The sequence below is a fragment of the Benincasa hispida genome, chromosome 7 (assembly GCF_027475165.1).
Source record: "Benincasa hispida cultivar pf3 chromosome 7, pf3_genome.v1.1, whole genome shotgun sequence".
Lineage (NCBI taxonomy): Eukaryota > Viridiplantae > Streptophyta > Magnoliopsida > Cucurbitales > Cucurbitaceae > Benincasa > Benincasa hispida.
The window spans coordinates 21,213,126-21,229,746 of NC_143484.1; the positions used below are offsets into that span (position 1 = coordinate 21,213,126).

At 31.5% G+C, this 16,621-nt stretch overlaps 1 protein-coding gene across 3 annotated transcripts; it reads left to right on the forward strand.

Annotated features, from left to right (window-relative positions):
- The first annotated feature begins 4,396 nt into the window (after positions 1-4,396).
- Positions 4,397-12,117, forward strand: LOC120082093 (anthranilate synthase beta subunit 2, chloroplastic-like). 3 transcript variants are annotated; one of them, XM_039037317.2, is made up of 9 exons: positions 4,397-4,537; positions 6,732-6,875; positions 6,966-7,120; positions 9,512-9,582; positions 9,705-9,742; positions 9,865-9,975; positions 10,522-10,621; positions 10,743-10,878; positions 11,636-12,117. In XM_039037317.2, the coding sequence occupies exons 2-9, from the start codon at positions 6,764-6,766 to the stop codon at positions 11,744-11,746; spliced, it is 834 nt and encodes a 277-aa protein (XP_038893245.1). In that variant the 5' UTR covers positions 4,397-4,537; positions 6,732-6,763; the 3' UTR covers positions 11,747-12,117. The 3 variants fall into 3 exon arrangements, with proteins under 3 accessions (XP_038893245.1, XP_038893244.1, XP_090171587.1); XM_039037316.2 differs by lacking the exon at positions 4,397-4,537 and adding an exon at positions 4,720-5,303; XM_090315461.1 differs by lacking the exon at positions 4,397-4,537 and adding an exon at positions 4,958-5,218.
- Positions 12,118-16,621: the final 4,504 nt, after the last annotated feature.

Below are 16,621 nucleotides of genomic sequence, written 5' to 3' on the forward strand. Positions count from 1 at the left end.
TCATAAGGGATCGTAAGAACAAAAGGTTGGCCTTGTCTCAGGCATCGCACATTGACAAGATATTGATTAAGTACTCGATGCAGAATTCCAAGAAGGGTTTATTACTTTTCAGGCATGGAATTGTTTTGTCTAAGGAACAGTTTCCTAATACATCTCAAGAGGTTGAGGAAATGAGACGGGTTATACATCGGTTGTTGGTAGCCTCATGTATGCAATGTTATGTACTAGACCTAACATTTGCTATGTAGTAGGGATTTTCAGTCGATATCAGTCTAATCCAGGATTAGATCGCTGGACAACAGTCAAAACGATCCTTAAGTATCTTCGGAGAACGAGGGATTATATACTCATGTATGGAGATAAGAATTTGACCCTTGCAAGATACATAGACTCTGACTTTCAGACTGATAGAGATTCTTGGAAATCGACATCAGGGTCAGTGTTCACTTTGAATGGAGGGGCTATAGTATGACGAAGCATCAAGCAAGGATGCATCGCAGACTCCACTATGAAAATCGAATACGTAGTCACTTGTGAAGTCGCTACAGAGGCTGTTTGGCGTAGGAAGTTCCTTACTTATTTGGAAGTTGTTCCAAATATGTCTTTGTCGATCACAATTTAATGTGATAACAACAGGACTGTGGAAAATTCTAAGGAACCTTAGAGTCACCGAAGAGGCAAGCACATAGAACGAAAGTATCATTTGATCTGAGAGATTGTGCATTGCGGTGATATGATTGTCACGAAGATCATGTTAGAGCACAACGTTGCTGATCCATTTACAAAGGCTCTCACGGCTAAAGTGTTTGAGTCTAGAGAGTCTGGGTCTACGGGATATGCGACACCTTGTCTAGGGCAAGTGGGAGATGTTATTGGGGTATAGTGTATGCCCTAGTTTATTGTATTTTGTACTGTCTTTGTATTGTAAATTAGTCTCCTAAGGCTTTAGGACAAGTGGGAGATTGTTGGGAATTGTGTTCTAAATCTCCTCGTAGTCTCATAGTTTGTAAACTCAATAAACATATTGTTATTAATAAAATAAGTGTTATTTTATAAGCATTTACTCAATCCAATAAACTAAGATCTGAGGTTATTTTATGTAACTTAAGCATGTATGTGGAGACATACAAGTGGATCATGCCTTAAGTAATAACCTAAATAGTCTGTAGTATATGGATAAAGGAGGGATACCTTATCCTGATGACACTACGAATACGGCCCTAGATGTTACAAGTGTTGTAAAGTGCTACAAATGATCTGATCCTGATCATCCTTGTGGAGACATGCGAGCGGGGGTATCTTATACAAAGAGTTTGTATAAGACCGGACTATGAAATGATTAGTCTCTTTATATAACGTCGTTGATAATTGAAACTTACATTTCACTAAGATGACCATAGGTGACATGACCTTAATCCTGAGTGAGTTGGGAACTTTTGCCTATGAGAGTGGTTCTTTGATTTGTATGGGTGAGAGTGGCCAGATTGCCAACTCAACAAGCCTACTATTTTAGGGATTCGTCTAATTAGGGAGCTGGGAACTCAGCTACACAAGACGAAATTCACCTTCTTCCCCGAAGCAAGGGTAAGTAGATAAATTGTTCCTTTAAGGGTTGATTCTGGGTCTTGAACATAGTGGCCACACCCTCTCTTGGGAAGAGAAGACTCAGTTATAGTGAGACTATGACTTATTGTTCATTAGAGGAATCAATGGTACTTAAGGAGTTAGATGTAACTACAAGAAAAAAATGATAAATTGGCCCAGTTGTACTTACCAGCGATTTGTGAAGGGTCATCGCACTGTTGATTGGTTATATGGACACAGAAATATATCTGTAGTACGAAGAATGCAACTGTCGGTCTTTGTGGAGTGTCCGACAGAAATATACCTAAGATAAAGTACATCAAGACACGTATAATTACATTTCAAGTATATTAGCAATGTATCTGATATCGATCAAGTTTCAAATATATCAATAGTATATTAGATATCAAATTGCAAGAATATCAATAGTATATTGGATATCAAAAGCAACTTTCAATATGTATGAGTAGTGTATCAGACATTCATAAGTATATGGATTATATTTCACACACCTGTTATTATAATTCAAATATATAAACAATATATGAAATATCAAACAACTTTCAATTATATCAATAATATATTATATATCAATCATTTTTCAAGTATATCAATAATATAGAAGATTTTTTTAGTATATCCATGGTATATCAGATATCAATCAAAATGGTAAGTGAAATCACATGTTTTAACTACCGGGAGGAATACATTTTGGATTTCTCTAGCAAATGGGTTGGACTTATTTTGTTTGATATTTTTGCAAACTTGAAAAGTTGGAGTCACAGTCTCAATTTTTGCAATTTATTTGGCTAGTAGTGCAATAGCCCCTAACAATTATTAGCATTTTCTCTATAAATTTTGACAATAAATATTCATATGATATATATTTTTTTAATGAGAATTATAATTAAAATTAACTTCCAACTAATAATTAGATTAATTTTAAGATTTCTTAAAATAAAATAACTAAATTTGGATACTTGAAAATTCATGAACTAGAATGGATTGAGACTCAAAATGCAAGAGGCCAAAATGATTTTTAATCAATTTTTTTTAATTAAGTTTTAAAAGATCCGCTATGATTGTTGATTCATTCGAGTTAATTGTTGAACAAAATAAAAATTAGTTATGATTTTAAAAGTAGTAATTCATTAAAAAAAGAAAAGTAATCAAACGAAATATCGTGTCGGCATACTAAATTCTTTTTTTTTTTTTTTCCTTTTTTTTTTCTTAAGGAACAAAATTCTACTATTGAGAAAATAAGAACAGAAAAAAGAAGAAAAAATAAACTTGTTTACTAATTTCAATAGCAAACAAAAAAAAGTTAAGCCATTGTTTAAAAAAAAACAGAGCCGTTTTTAGTAGTTACCGCATGCGTCTCTACCGTTACATTCCCATTGCGGTAATTTCCAGGTTTTTACTCCCCGTAAATTGGTTATTTAGCCAAAGTAACCCAAAATTAAACTGAATTGACATTTTTACCTCATTCTTTTTAGAGGAAAATAAGATGAATACATGTCAAATTATAAATTTAGTCAATAAAATTATGTTAGGTGTGTTTTTAAAGTCTAAGTCAAAATTTGAAAACTAAAAATAGTAGTTTAAAACTTATTTTGTTTTTTGTTTTTTGAACTTCACTACGAATTCAAATGTTTACATAAGAAAGATGAAAATCGTGATTAAGAAAGTATGAGAAAATAAATACAATAAAAAAGAACTAAGGTCTCATTTGATAATGATATTTGTTTTTAATTTTCCGATTTTGAAATTTATATTTGTTTTGTCATAAATTTCATATTATGGTTCAAACATTTCTGGAAGAAAAAAACACTTGAATTCTTAGTTAAATTTTAAAAGTAAAAATTAGTATTTTTTTTTTTTTTTGCTAGTTTTTAGTTTTCAAAATTTGGCTTGTTTTTAAAAGTATTAGTGAAAAAATGTAACCAAATAAAAAAATTTATTGGTGAAAGTAAGCTTAATTTTCAAAAACAAAAAACCAATAATAGTAAAAAAACCAAATAATTATCCAACCGAACCTAACTTTTAAATTTGTATATAATAGTATTAAGTCCCTTAAACTAAAAAAAAAGATTCAATAGGTTCCAAAATTTTCAATTTTAATGAATATTGAATTTTTTTTAATGTATTCTTCATCATTTAATTTTACATCAAAGAGGTTCTTGGATTTTCAATCTTATGTCTAATAAGTCTTTGATCAATTTTGATACCACAAAACAGAAAAAAAAGAAGTCTTAGATCAATTTTGTGCCTAATTGATCATTCAATTTTTTTTTTTGAGAACTTGAATATGTCACGATTCCTTAAACACAAAATTGAAAGCTCACTAAAAAAATTTAAAGACATATTAGATACTTTTTAAAGTTCAAATACCTTTTACATACAAACTTTAAAGTTCACAGTTCATGAACTAAACTTATAATTTAACCTTGTGAATGTCTTAATAAGTATTTTGGATTAGTTTGAGAATTTTTTATTTTATTTCTGAAAATGAAGTTTATGAATATTATTTTTATCTAATTTTTTTTTACTTTTAGAAGTGTTTTCAAGAAAACTAACAGAATAGTAATTTTTAAAAAACTTATTTTACTTTTAGAATCTAATTAAGAATTAAAATGTTTAAAATGAAAACCATAAGAAATGAATTTAAAAACAAACAATTTTTAAAACAATAAATAGTTATGAAATGAAAGCTTAATATTATTATAATTTCAAATATGAGGGTATAATTGTAAATGCACATAAAGAAGGTGCAATATTCTCCCTTAATTAAAAGTGGGTAGAAAAGGTAATTATTGATTTATGAGGCGGGTTTTTTTTTTTTTTTTTTGGTAATTAAATCTCCACATTAATTGAAATTCTATTTAGCTTTCTCCTTCATTCACCAATCAATCAGTGCTGCAGAAGCTTTGTATTGGGAAGAAACTTAATCCAGGTATTTTTTAATTTTTAATTTAATTCGTAAAAATCTATTTTTATTGGAACGTATGTGTTTTAACCGGTTGAGCTTCGAATTCAAATTAATTTTTGTGAAGTTTTTATTTTATGTTGATGTAAATATTAAATCAAATACTTAATTGCGAATTTAAAATATCGTCAATTGTCATTTTGGTGGATGAATTTCGATAATTCCTCTTCAAATTGATTTTTTTTTTTATTTATTTTTGTTGGAATTTGAATTGTGAAATGAGTAATTTAGATTTAATTGAGTTAAGTTGATAGTAATTAAAAATTTGAATTTTTGAATTTTTCATCAAGTATTTATTTTTCTGAAAAGAAAAATGAATTTAAAGTTTCATCTGATCTAAAAAGAATTTTAAAAAAATAATAAAAAGGAAAGAAAAACGACTTCTTCACAGCCGGCGAACGCTCCATTTTTTTCCTACGCTTCTCTGTCACCTGTGTTCATCCGCCAAACACCCCAGCCGTGGCAGCGTTTTCACCGCCGGCGACCACGGACAGCCGTAGAATAGGCGGCGGCAGGTCGTGACCACGCGAACCTCCAGCCAGCGATCAGACGCACGAACTTCTTCGGGCAGAGGCGGCACGCAGATTTGCAACCCACACTCTGAGCGATCTCAGATTTTATTATCCATAGTTCATAGAGATCAAATCTGTGAGATTGAGCCTATTCGAGCTTAATATCTGGAAATTTCCCTTCTTGTCTAGGAATCATTTGTTTTGAACATTCGGAGCGCTTCGTGAGTAGTCCTCACTTGTTGAATCTGTTTACTGTTTGTTATATATTTGTATGTCTTGTGTGACTTGCTTGATAAACATGATTGAATTGAATGCCATTATAAATTGATTATGTGATTATAGCATGTCCAGTGACGTTTTTTTTTTTTTTTTTTTTTTTGTGATGATTAAGGATGTGACGTTGGGAATGGTGTTTATGTTGAGAGAATTTCCATGTGGCTATTGAGATCAATGCATGGTCTGGACAGCATGCTATAGGATTGTGCATTCTTGTGAGATTGTGAGTCTGATTAGTGAAAATGGTTAAAGTTCAATGTGATGAGTCTATGGAAGCAAGTATTGAGATACTTGGGGAAGAGCCGAAATGTTCCTAAGTCATTGATGTGGCTTGACTGAAAATGGTTGGCTTTGTTTGAGGCCTTGTCTTGTCTTGAGTGTGAGATGGCTATGGAAACAAAATTACGGGGCTCTCACTACCTTACTTGAACAGGATCTGTTCTATAGGTTGTACATCTGTCCTTGAGTTCTAAAAAAAATTACGGGGCTCTCCAATGGAAAAAAATATTGGTCCATGTTCCATCACCCTCTGGCTGCAACCCTGTTAGTAGTAAATGAGTAGTTCGACTCAGATTGAAACCATATGGAGATGTTGAGAACAAAACGTGTTTTGTCGCCAAACATTTCAATAAAAAATTTGGGGTTGATTACTTTGACATGTTCATTCCCATTGTCAAGCTCGCGACACTCTGCATTGCTTTATTGCTTATGGTTAATTTTTGGTGAGCTATTAGACAACTTTGAGGAAAAAAAAATGCGTATGTGAAGTAAATGGCGTTTTTCTGGAGCAGCTATCGGTGTTTGTTTATGCAGAAAATTTGGGCCATGTATGTCATATGACCAATGTAATTTATGGTCTTGAATAGAGTCCTCGCCCATGTTCTTAATTGAGAGTTTATGACATTGTGATGTTGGTGAAGGAATTTTAGTGGTTCCTCCCCAGTTTTGATGTTTTATTGGATTCTACACACGGATGCTTTTGGCTAAATTATGAATTTGATCGGCATGAAGAGAACAAATGAAGATATAATTTGAAGTCTATATGTGGATGTTTCATGTATGTTATGTGTTGTTCAAGGAATTTTTTAGGAGGATTGTAGCTGTTTCTGCTCATTTATGATAATTTTGAAATTTTTAACTATTGGAAGTGGAGTCTTGAAGTTGGAAGATGAGTTTCTAGGAGAGATTTAGGTCCCAATGAGAAAAAGGAATGGAAATGTTCCATTTGTGTTTTAGCTTCCCTTATTTTGGATACAATTTTTGAGCGAGAATTTAAAAACTTTGTATCAAACCTGAATGTAATGGTCATTAGGGTATATCATTTAAGGATAACCACATTGAATAATTTTTCTTAATGTTGTCTGCCTATGCAGTTCTGTTAGAAACCATCATTTTCTTGTCCGACATGGTTGCGGTTACTATTACACCATCTTCTGCATCTTTTTGTCTGCCCAAACGTTTGCTGTTCTCTAAAACATCAAAGGTCACCTGTAGAACTGGCCTATCTGCACCCTCAGGTATTATTTTTTTCATTGTTCTCTCGTGTTGTTATCTCTGAGTCTGACTGTAATGTATATGTTTTTATTGCTTTACTTCTTTTCTTGCAGATATTCGCTTAGCAGCCAAGAATCCAAAAAGATTTGTCTTGAATGCCTCAATTTCAGTCAATGAGTCAACTTCAAGGACTTCAAGTTTGAACAAGACCCAGAATCCAATAATTTTCATTGACAACTATGATAGCTTCACCTACAATCTTTGTCAGGTTAGAGCTTTACTTAATTAATTTTTTTTTTTTTTTTTTTAATTTTTGAAAGTACTAAGTGTGGCTAATACTTATTCTAATTTTTGCTTTGCAAGTTGTGTGTGCACAATAGTCAATAACTGGTCGTCCATGAATATGTTGAACCCATGTTCCTCTCCCTCCCTTTTTCTTTCGATGAGAAAAACTACTTTCATTGAGAAAAAAATGAAAGAATACAAGGACAAACAAAAACCAACCCAGTAAAAAAAAAAAGAAACAAAAGAAGAGGAGGAGAATCCTCTAAAAAAGGGACTCCAACTATTCAAAATAACTTCTATAGAATAGTTACAAAAAGCCTTTGACTTCGAAACCCACAAAGAAAGCATAAGGGACCAAATCTCATTAGGGTCCCTCTCCACACTCTAAAAACTCTATTAATAACAAATTGAAAGGTAGAATCAGTGGTGAAAAAGGGATTCTTCATCCACCAAGTAGACCCCTCTCCCTCTCTCTCTTGTTGTTGCTGCCGTTTGTCTTGGTCGTAGTCTGGAGAAAGCATTGGCTGATTGTCTAGTTGAAGGTTTTTATGGATGACAACAATAATCTCCAAACATCCCATCTGCAATCGCAGATGACACCTTATTCTTTACCTTTGAATCTGGTTAGTTAAGAAAAATCTTCATCTATACCGAAGTCTTTGAAGCTTCTTCAAGTATCAAAATAAGTCTCCAAATGTATTACTATTGTGTTAATCTAAGTGACTCAAATATATTGACAGCAGAAATGTGGAACTGTAAAATTGCTACACTCCTTACAGTCTTCCTTGGATTGCCTTTAAGGGGTAACTCATAGGTTATCTCCTTTTGGTTTTCGGTTTCAAAAAGATTTTTGAGTGCAATTACATCTTCAAAGGAGTTAGATTAAGTCTTGTTCAATTAGTTTTCTCTAGCTTTCTAATCTACTTTTTCCCGATTTCCTCTGCCCCAAGATGGTGGACTTCCATTAAAAGTTTTTTGGAATTTTAACATTGACAATCGTCCCTATGGCCTACCTTGCAACGCTTTTTGGGTGCAACTGAGAGGCTATCTCCTTTTGTAGTTCGGTCCCAAAAGGGTTGAATGGAGAATCACCACAGACAGAAGCGCACAAATACATTCTTTTTAATGGAAACAACTTTCATTGAGGGAAAAGAAATGAAAGAATAGAAGGGCAAAAAAAAAAAAGTGCAAAACTACCTCTGTAGAGTCTTGATTGGCTTCAATTAGTTATTTCTAACATCCCAGCCTTTTTTTTTTCCCTTGATTTTCTGAGTCACAAGTCCATCTCCCAGACTGTGGATGAAAGCATTGGGAATTTTTTAAGAGATGGTGTTGGCTTGAATGAAAGATGCCATCAAGCCATGTTGAATTCAGTTTGTTTCTTCCATGAGATCTTTTGTCGTTTTGGCATTTGACGAGGGGAAAAATGAGGAGAATCAGGACAATTTGAAGCTTTGTAACTCGGTTGGTTACAACTGTGACTCCTATTTGTCCTACCACACACAGGATATCCACCCTTGATTGTCATGTTTATAAACACTATTTGGGATTGCCAAGTTCCAAAAAGGCTAGATTTTTTTATAGTTTTGTTTTTGGAATCTTTAATACGGACCTTATTCAAGGGAAATAAAAATATCCAGCAATAGTGCTCCTCCTTCCATTTGCCTTCTTTGTGGTAAAGCTTCAGAAGTTTGCAATCATCTTTTCTACATTGCCAAATTAGCCAGTGTCTTTGGGCTAGCTTTTCCATTTGTTCAACTTGAGTTGGTGTCATCATTGTTATATGCTTCAATCCATCAAACAACTTTGAGTCTAGGTCAGCCATTCAAGAGCAACACAAAGGTGATTTGGGAAAAAAGAGAGAGATAAAAGAACGAGTGGGGAAGTCAGAGTCTAGAGAGGAAAAAGGGTAGAAGCAGAGGGGAAGGAGGAGCAAAGGGAGAATATCAGGAGAGAGGGAGTAATAAAAAGAACAATTAAATTGCCAAGTAACCAATAAAAAGTATAAAATGAAGTTTCTAATGTCACATAAAACATAGTTATATTATATAATTAATAAAAAAAAATGTTAGCTTTTCGTTGATGTAGTTTGAAAGCTAACACCATTGACCATTTAGGCCTACTTCTCAAAGTTCACGAGACAACATTTTTAGGGACCAAAAGTGTACTTTCTTTTTTTTTAATTGCTTATTGGAAGGATCTTTCTATAATCCCTTTTGACTTTTTTGGTTGATTTATTTATCATCCGCTTTTGCAGGTCCTTCAATAACGAAAGTTTATGTCTCTTATAAAAAATGGTGTATCAAATGAGTAATTCTGTAGAGATAAAAAAACTATAGTTTAATATATTGTATACTTTGACCCTAATTTGCAGTATGTGGGAGAGCTGGGATGTCATTTTGAGGTCTATCGAAATGATGATTTGACTGTGGATGAGTTACGAAGGTATAACTGTCCTATGCATGCATTTTACATCATTCAATTTGGGGGACTTTTTCAAAGACATCGAGTGTACTGATTTGTATTGTATGATTTATAATGTTTTGAACTTCGTGTTATTCTTATAGGAAAAACCCACGAGGAATTCTAATATCCCCTGGGCCAGGTTAGGATTTGCTCTAGTTATCTGTCGGATGCACATTGAAAATTGTCAATAATATAATTTCTGAAAATTGTCAATAATATAGTCTGAGACTGTCATTGCTTCTATAATGTTCTCTTCTGCAGGTGCACCTCAGGATTCCGGGATCTCGTTGCAAACTGTTTTGGAACTTGGACCTACCGTTCCTCTATTTGGCGTATGCATGGGTTTGCAGTGCATTGGAGAGGCTTTTGGAGGTTAATCCTAGTTTGCAAACTTTTTCCATCTGACTCTGTCGTTACCATGTTTACTTTTGATAATTTTGGAAAATTACCTTTTAATCTTGAGTAAAGAATGTAGGTTTAGTATCTGAGTTTTTACGGTGTACATTTTTAGTCCTAGAATTTTTAAGAATATCTGTATTGGATTCCTAAGTTTTCAAAATGTCTTTTTTTTGTTTCTGTCATAGAATTATTTAAAATAATTTTAAAAAATTACTTCAAGGACTTTTTAAGCCTATCCTTAAAACTTGATGCTAAAAAAGTACATTATGACAAATTAGAGACCAAATTCACCCATTCTAAAACTTGGGGACTAAAAAAGTACACTTTGAAAATTCAGGGATTAAACACTCCTATTCTTAAAAAATCGAGGACTAAAAAGGTGTTTTTCCAATAATTTTAGTTCCCCCTATTTTTTTTGCATGAGCCAACCTGATTAATTTTGAGTGTGTGAAATAAGAGGTGACATTATTTTCTGTTTCGTGATATGGCCCTAACATTATGGACCTCACGACATCTCAGGGAAAATTGTGCGTTCCCCTTATGGTGTTGTTCATGGAAAAAGTTCTCCTGTTTACTATGATGAGAAGGGTGAAGAAGGGCTTTTATCTGGGTTATCAAAGTACGTTCTTAACATTGGTTTTGTATTTTGTTTTTTCACATTTATCGGTTTTGAACATATCACGTTTTGTTATCGAAGGATGTCAGCCTTACTGATGGTGTTTTGTTTGCAAATATATCAGTCCTTTCACTGCTGGTCGATATCATAGCCTGGTCATTGACAAGGAAACTTTTCCCTCTGATGAACTGGAAGTTACAGCATGGACCGAAGATGGATTGATAATGGCCGCTCGCCACAAGAAATACAGACATTTACAGGTAAGATTTGCTTCCCCCTGTTCATCAACAATTAAAGCCTGCTTATTCATTGAAGCTTCAAGCTACCTTTTAAGTGTAAAAAGTATCGTTAAGCTCCAAAAAAGAAGTAAAAAGAAAGTACAGAAATGAGAAGTGGTCAACAAACACATTCCTATTTTCTTTTTTGGGTTAAATTGCAAATTTTGGGATTGTTAGTTAGAATTTAGTCATTATGGTTTTAAAAGGTTAAATTGCAAATTTTGTCCTTGTTAATTAGAATTTAGTCATTATGGTTTTAAAAAGTAGAATTTATTCCTTGTAGTTTGATAAAACCTCATAAATAGTCTTTATATTTGATAAAGTCTTCGTAAATAGGGACTAAATTGTAATTATAAACCATAATGACTAAATTCTGACTTTCTCCAAACCATAGGGACAAAATTTACAATTTAACCTTATTTTTCTAGAACACTGACAAATAATTACCAAATGTTTTGGTTTCCTTTGTTAAAAAATTAAAAAACAAGAAAAGAAAACAACCTTACTCAAACAGAAGGATATAAATCTTTTCTACAGATTGTAGAACTAATGCCCTTAACTTCTAAGAAAACAAGTACAGAAATGGTCGAAACAAGAGATATTAACATTATCGACAAACACGATGACAAAATACGAGTACATAGAATCTATATTTTGGTTGTTGAGCACAAACAAGAAATGAACTAATATACGGTGATTGGTGGATCTCTGAAATTTGGTTGTTTGAATAATTCTGCAGGGAGTTCAGTTTCACCCCGAAAGTATTATAACGAACGAGGGAATGTCGATCGTTCGCAACTTCGTAAAATTGATAGAGAAGAGGGAGAGGGAGGTTGAGCTTCATTCATAAGCCTCAATTTCTCAGCTTGAGACTGCCTACAGTTTACACCTTACTAAATCCATTTTCACTTCAAATCAGAAGCCTTTTTCCCCCCAAGTAATCACTATTCTGTTATATTGTATTTCAACATGTTATTTTGTGTTCACCTCAACCTATAAGTGGCTGATATGACCTTAAGCTCATTTGAACTAGTTGTTTACTCAACTCTCCTATAAAGCCATAGCTTTGAGTTTTCAGTTTCTTCCATTGTAAAACCCTAAAATAATAAACCTCTTCTCTTGTATTGAAAGTTGTATTACAGTATTGACTCGTCTGGATCGTAGATTTTGTTTCGTGGTTACAAATATTAAATATATTAAAAATTAAATGTGTTTTATTTACCAATTTTGTATATAGAATTCAAAAGTAAATAATTAATGTAAGAGAACAATTAATGTTTGCATATCCAACACGATATAAAATCTTAATTGTAACTTTGACGACTATTATTTGAAATTATTAGTTTAGATTTTGTAGTCATCTTTTATAGTTATTTGACATTAGTAAAGTGATTTTTAATTGATGGAATGTAGAAACGTGCAACGAAGCAATCAAAATCAATAAACACTCTAATTACACTTAATTTGAATTCTAAAAACATGTATTCATTGTTTTATCAAATAAAAGGGTTTCAAAACTATTATCTTTGGAGAATCTTTCAAATTCGAGCGGTTCTCTACAAATTTCAGCTTTAAATCTATAGTAGTGTTGAATTTGAATTTGAATGGTAGAACTCTGATTTGAGGTGAATTGTGAAGGGGATAAAGAGGTTTCAGCAGAAAACACTTTTCTGCATCAATATTTTTTCCTTTGGAAAATTCAGCTTCTTCCTCTTCTTTCAATTCGAAAAATTGAAGTGTTTTATATATCTCATACATGCATGCTTTTATCTAAAAAGCTGAATGCCACTTCAATTTGGATTAAGAAAGTGGAATAAGTGTTTGAAAGAGAAGATGTCACAAAGCTACTTAATGTGGATTTCTCCACTAAACCAAATTTATCTTTTCAATTTGATTTAATTCAAAATTAAATCAATTTCAAAATTCAATTTCTAAAATTGATTTGAATACTTGATAATATTAATTTGATTTTAATTAATTAAATAATAATTTAATATCAAATATTAAATTAATCAAACACCTAAATTTAAACATGAATCCTATTCATCATTTAAATATTTTAAACTCTCCAATTTCGTTTAATTTCAATAAATTAAACGTTTAATTATATCGAATATAATTATGCAAATCCTAATTTGAATTTGAATATTTCAAATTTAAACCCTAAATTCAATTTGAATACTTCAAATTGAAAACGTAATTTTGATTTTGAACATTTCAAAATCACTTAATTCACTAATCCTTACAAGCTAGTAGAGAGACCTTATGGACCTATAGATCACGAGCTCCAACGATTTGAGATTAATGGGCTAAACTCTTTAGATCGAATTAAACAATATTCGTTAATATTCGTTAACTACCGAGGCACACCACTATAGTTTGATAATTGCACTATTCTCATTGTAGATATATTTTTGTCTACTTGATTTAACCATAATTAGTAAGTCGACCATTCACATGTTGTTCATAATAATGGCTGGGTCAAAAGCTGTTTTACCCCTGAAATTATATCTTGCTTCTTAAGTTCCACTGATCATTTAATGAACAATTGGCTTGTGATCCAATCACTAAATCGAATCTCTCTTGGGCTAATGAGAGAGTGGGGCCTCTTGTTCAAGACCTAGATTCAGTATTTAAGAGAACAACCTTTCTCCTATCCCTTAATTGGGTAGGTATAAATTCTGTCTTGCACCCTATGTCCCTAGCTATCTACCCAATTTTATCCTGAAATGGGAGGCTTATTGAGCCAGTATTGTTGAGCTAACCCTCACCTATATAACTCTAAGGATAATCCTGAATAAATAGGAGTTCATAGTTAGCTCAGGATTAAGGTCGAGTTACCTAAGTCATATATTCGAAATAGTCAGTCTTAACAAATAAATAACGTTATAAAGTAAGAGTGACTTATTTCTTAGTCCGATCTTATGCAAACTCATTGCATAGGACGCCTCAATTTCTCATGTCTCCACATGAACGAATTAAGATCACATCATTTGTACTATCTACAAAGCGGACCGCATCCGATAGTGTTACAAGAATAAGATACCCAACATTATTCATATATTATAGACCGTTTTAGTTATTTACTCGAACTTGATCCATCCTTATGTCTCCACATAAAGTTCGTAATAGCCATGGATATTAGTTTATTGGATTTAGTCATAATAAGTAGAATTTACATATTCAACAACATTTTAATCGAATAAATGTCAATAACATCTTTATTGATAATAGAATATGTTTAATATTATAAACTCCGAGTTTTAGGACATACAACCCAACATTAATATGTAACAAACTAAACAAATTTGTATAGAAAAATACTTTTGAGAAAAAGTTGGTGTTTTTTTAAGGAGTTTTTATTAAAAAAAAAAAGGTTTAAATGAAAATGGATTTTTGAAAAACAATTTCTTCTATGTGATTCTAACAGGCCTTTAGTCTCCAAAAATAATTATTTTGCATTCTTTTTATTGTTTTGTTATTTAATATATGGTAGTCAATTCAACCAAACTTATGTAATTTTGATTCAACATGCACGTACTATTAACATCTTAAGTCTTCAAATTAAAAGTTTAAGAGTTTGTTTGGTTTAATATTTAAAGTGTTTAGTTCTGGAAAAAAAAAATGATAAAAGTTTAAGTATTTTGAAACCACTGAAAGTAGCTTTTGAAAAAAAAAAATGAGTTTATAAAATAAGTTAGTTTAGTTAAGCACTTGAAAACAACATTTAAAAAAATGGTTCTCTCTCCCTAGTTTAGTTATTTGTATAATTTTTTAAATTACCAAAATGCTCTCAAAAGTCATCTACCTCACTTCCACCATGTTGTCGTGGCTAACATTGGCTAACTCCCATGGCCACCTTTGCCGACGACTAAATCCGGCAACCGCTTTCAACAACCACCCACCACCTCCAACGTACCACCACCTTAAACTACTAACTTTGATGACCATCAATTTAAATTATTAGTTCATAATATTTTATAATTACGAGTCGTCCTTTATAGTATATGACATTAATAATAATACTTTTAGTATATAACCAACCAAACAAACTTGTAAGTTATATATTCAAACACTTTTGAGAAAGAATTGCCAAACATATAAGTATTTTTATTTGAAGCAAGTTTTATCAAGTGTTTAAATGAAAATGACTTCCTGAAAAATATTTTTTCCAAGTCAATCCAAATAAGTCATATGTTATCTATCTATTAAATAATTGATGTTGCAAATTTAAATTTTTTATTATGTTTTCAAATTTAGTGTGTATAGAAATTTTAATATTCTTTTTTAGTTCAATGAGAATGGAGAATCAAACGATTGATATTTAGAATAACAATTGGAACCATTTTTGGCATCGATATTTCAAAATTTTAAATGAAAAAGAATTTGACTTAAATAAGCCTTTAAAATTTATCCACTTGGTTTGAAGAGTAGCTCTTCAAAATCTATTAAATACTTTCAGGAGCAAAAATAAAATACCCCAAAATAATGCAAACATACTGTTGCCATTTCAACATCCATCTCATATAGGGGAATAAATATGGATTCAAGAATAATTCAAAAAAGAGGAAAAAGATAGACCAATTCTTGTGAATAGGTATAACATAAGGCCAAAATAATGAATTGGCAAATACACCTAGTGCCTAGGAAGCACAGATACTTCTAACTGTGCAAAGAATCGATATACAATACAGATACGTCCAAATACGTGGTAGATACGTGATACATGATTTGAAGTATTTGGTTTTTTTATTTTTATTTTTATTTTTAATTTTCAGATACGCATATCTCCTTCTAGATACATGAAGATGATACGTGAGTCAAATTTTTTTTTTTAAATTTAAGCCCAACCACTTAAAAAGCCCAATCTACACCCCCATTTTATTTTAGTGTATGTTTAGGAAATCATAAAAAATCACTTTTTTTCATTTTTAAACTCACTTGAAAACACACTTTTAATTACTCAAAATTAATTTGGTTTTCAAATTTATTACTCAAAATTAATTTGGTTTTCAAATTTACGCTTCTAAATGAAATTTTCATATCATCAAAATTAGTTTTGAAGGATTAAACATATTTCACGATGATTTTGAAATGACAAAAGTGATTTTAACCGTTTTAAAATCACTTCAAAACATAAAAGTCCACTTAAATTGAGCAATCCAAAACAAAATAAATTAAAAATGATAAAAACATAAAAATATTTTTAAAAAAAAACCAGAAATGTAATTAAATTTTCTTCTTCCATTCTCTCTCACTATTAGAAATCATGATTCACATCCCATTCATCCTCAGTTTTATTCTTCAATCTTCATCTTCTACTTCTTTCCTACCGTCTATTCTAGTCGCTCAACAATCACTCGACGTTATTGGATTTTTTTTCAAATTTTCATTCTCTTTTTTAATCTAACTTAAAATAAGTATTATAGCAATTAATTAGATAATATATATATATATATACATACGTATCTTCAACATATATGTTATCTTAGTTTTTTAGAAATTAATGTATTCTCATATTATATCGTATCCGTATCTGTGTCTATGCTTAAAATAAGTATTATAGCAATTAATTAGATAATATATATATATATATACATACGTATCTTCAACATATATGTTATCTTAGTTTTTTAGAAATTAATGTATTCTCATATTATATCGTATCCGTATCTGTGTCTATGCTTCTTAGCCTAGTGCATTATGGATAGAAAGAAAGGGCTCA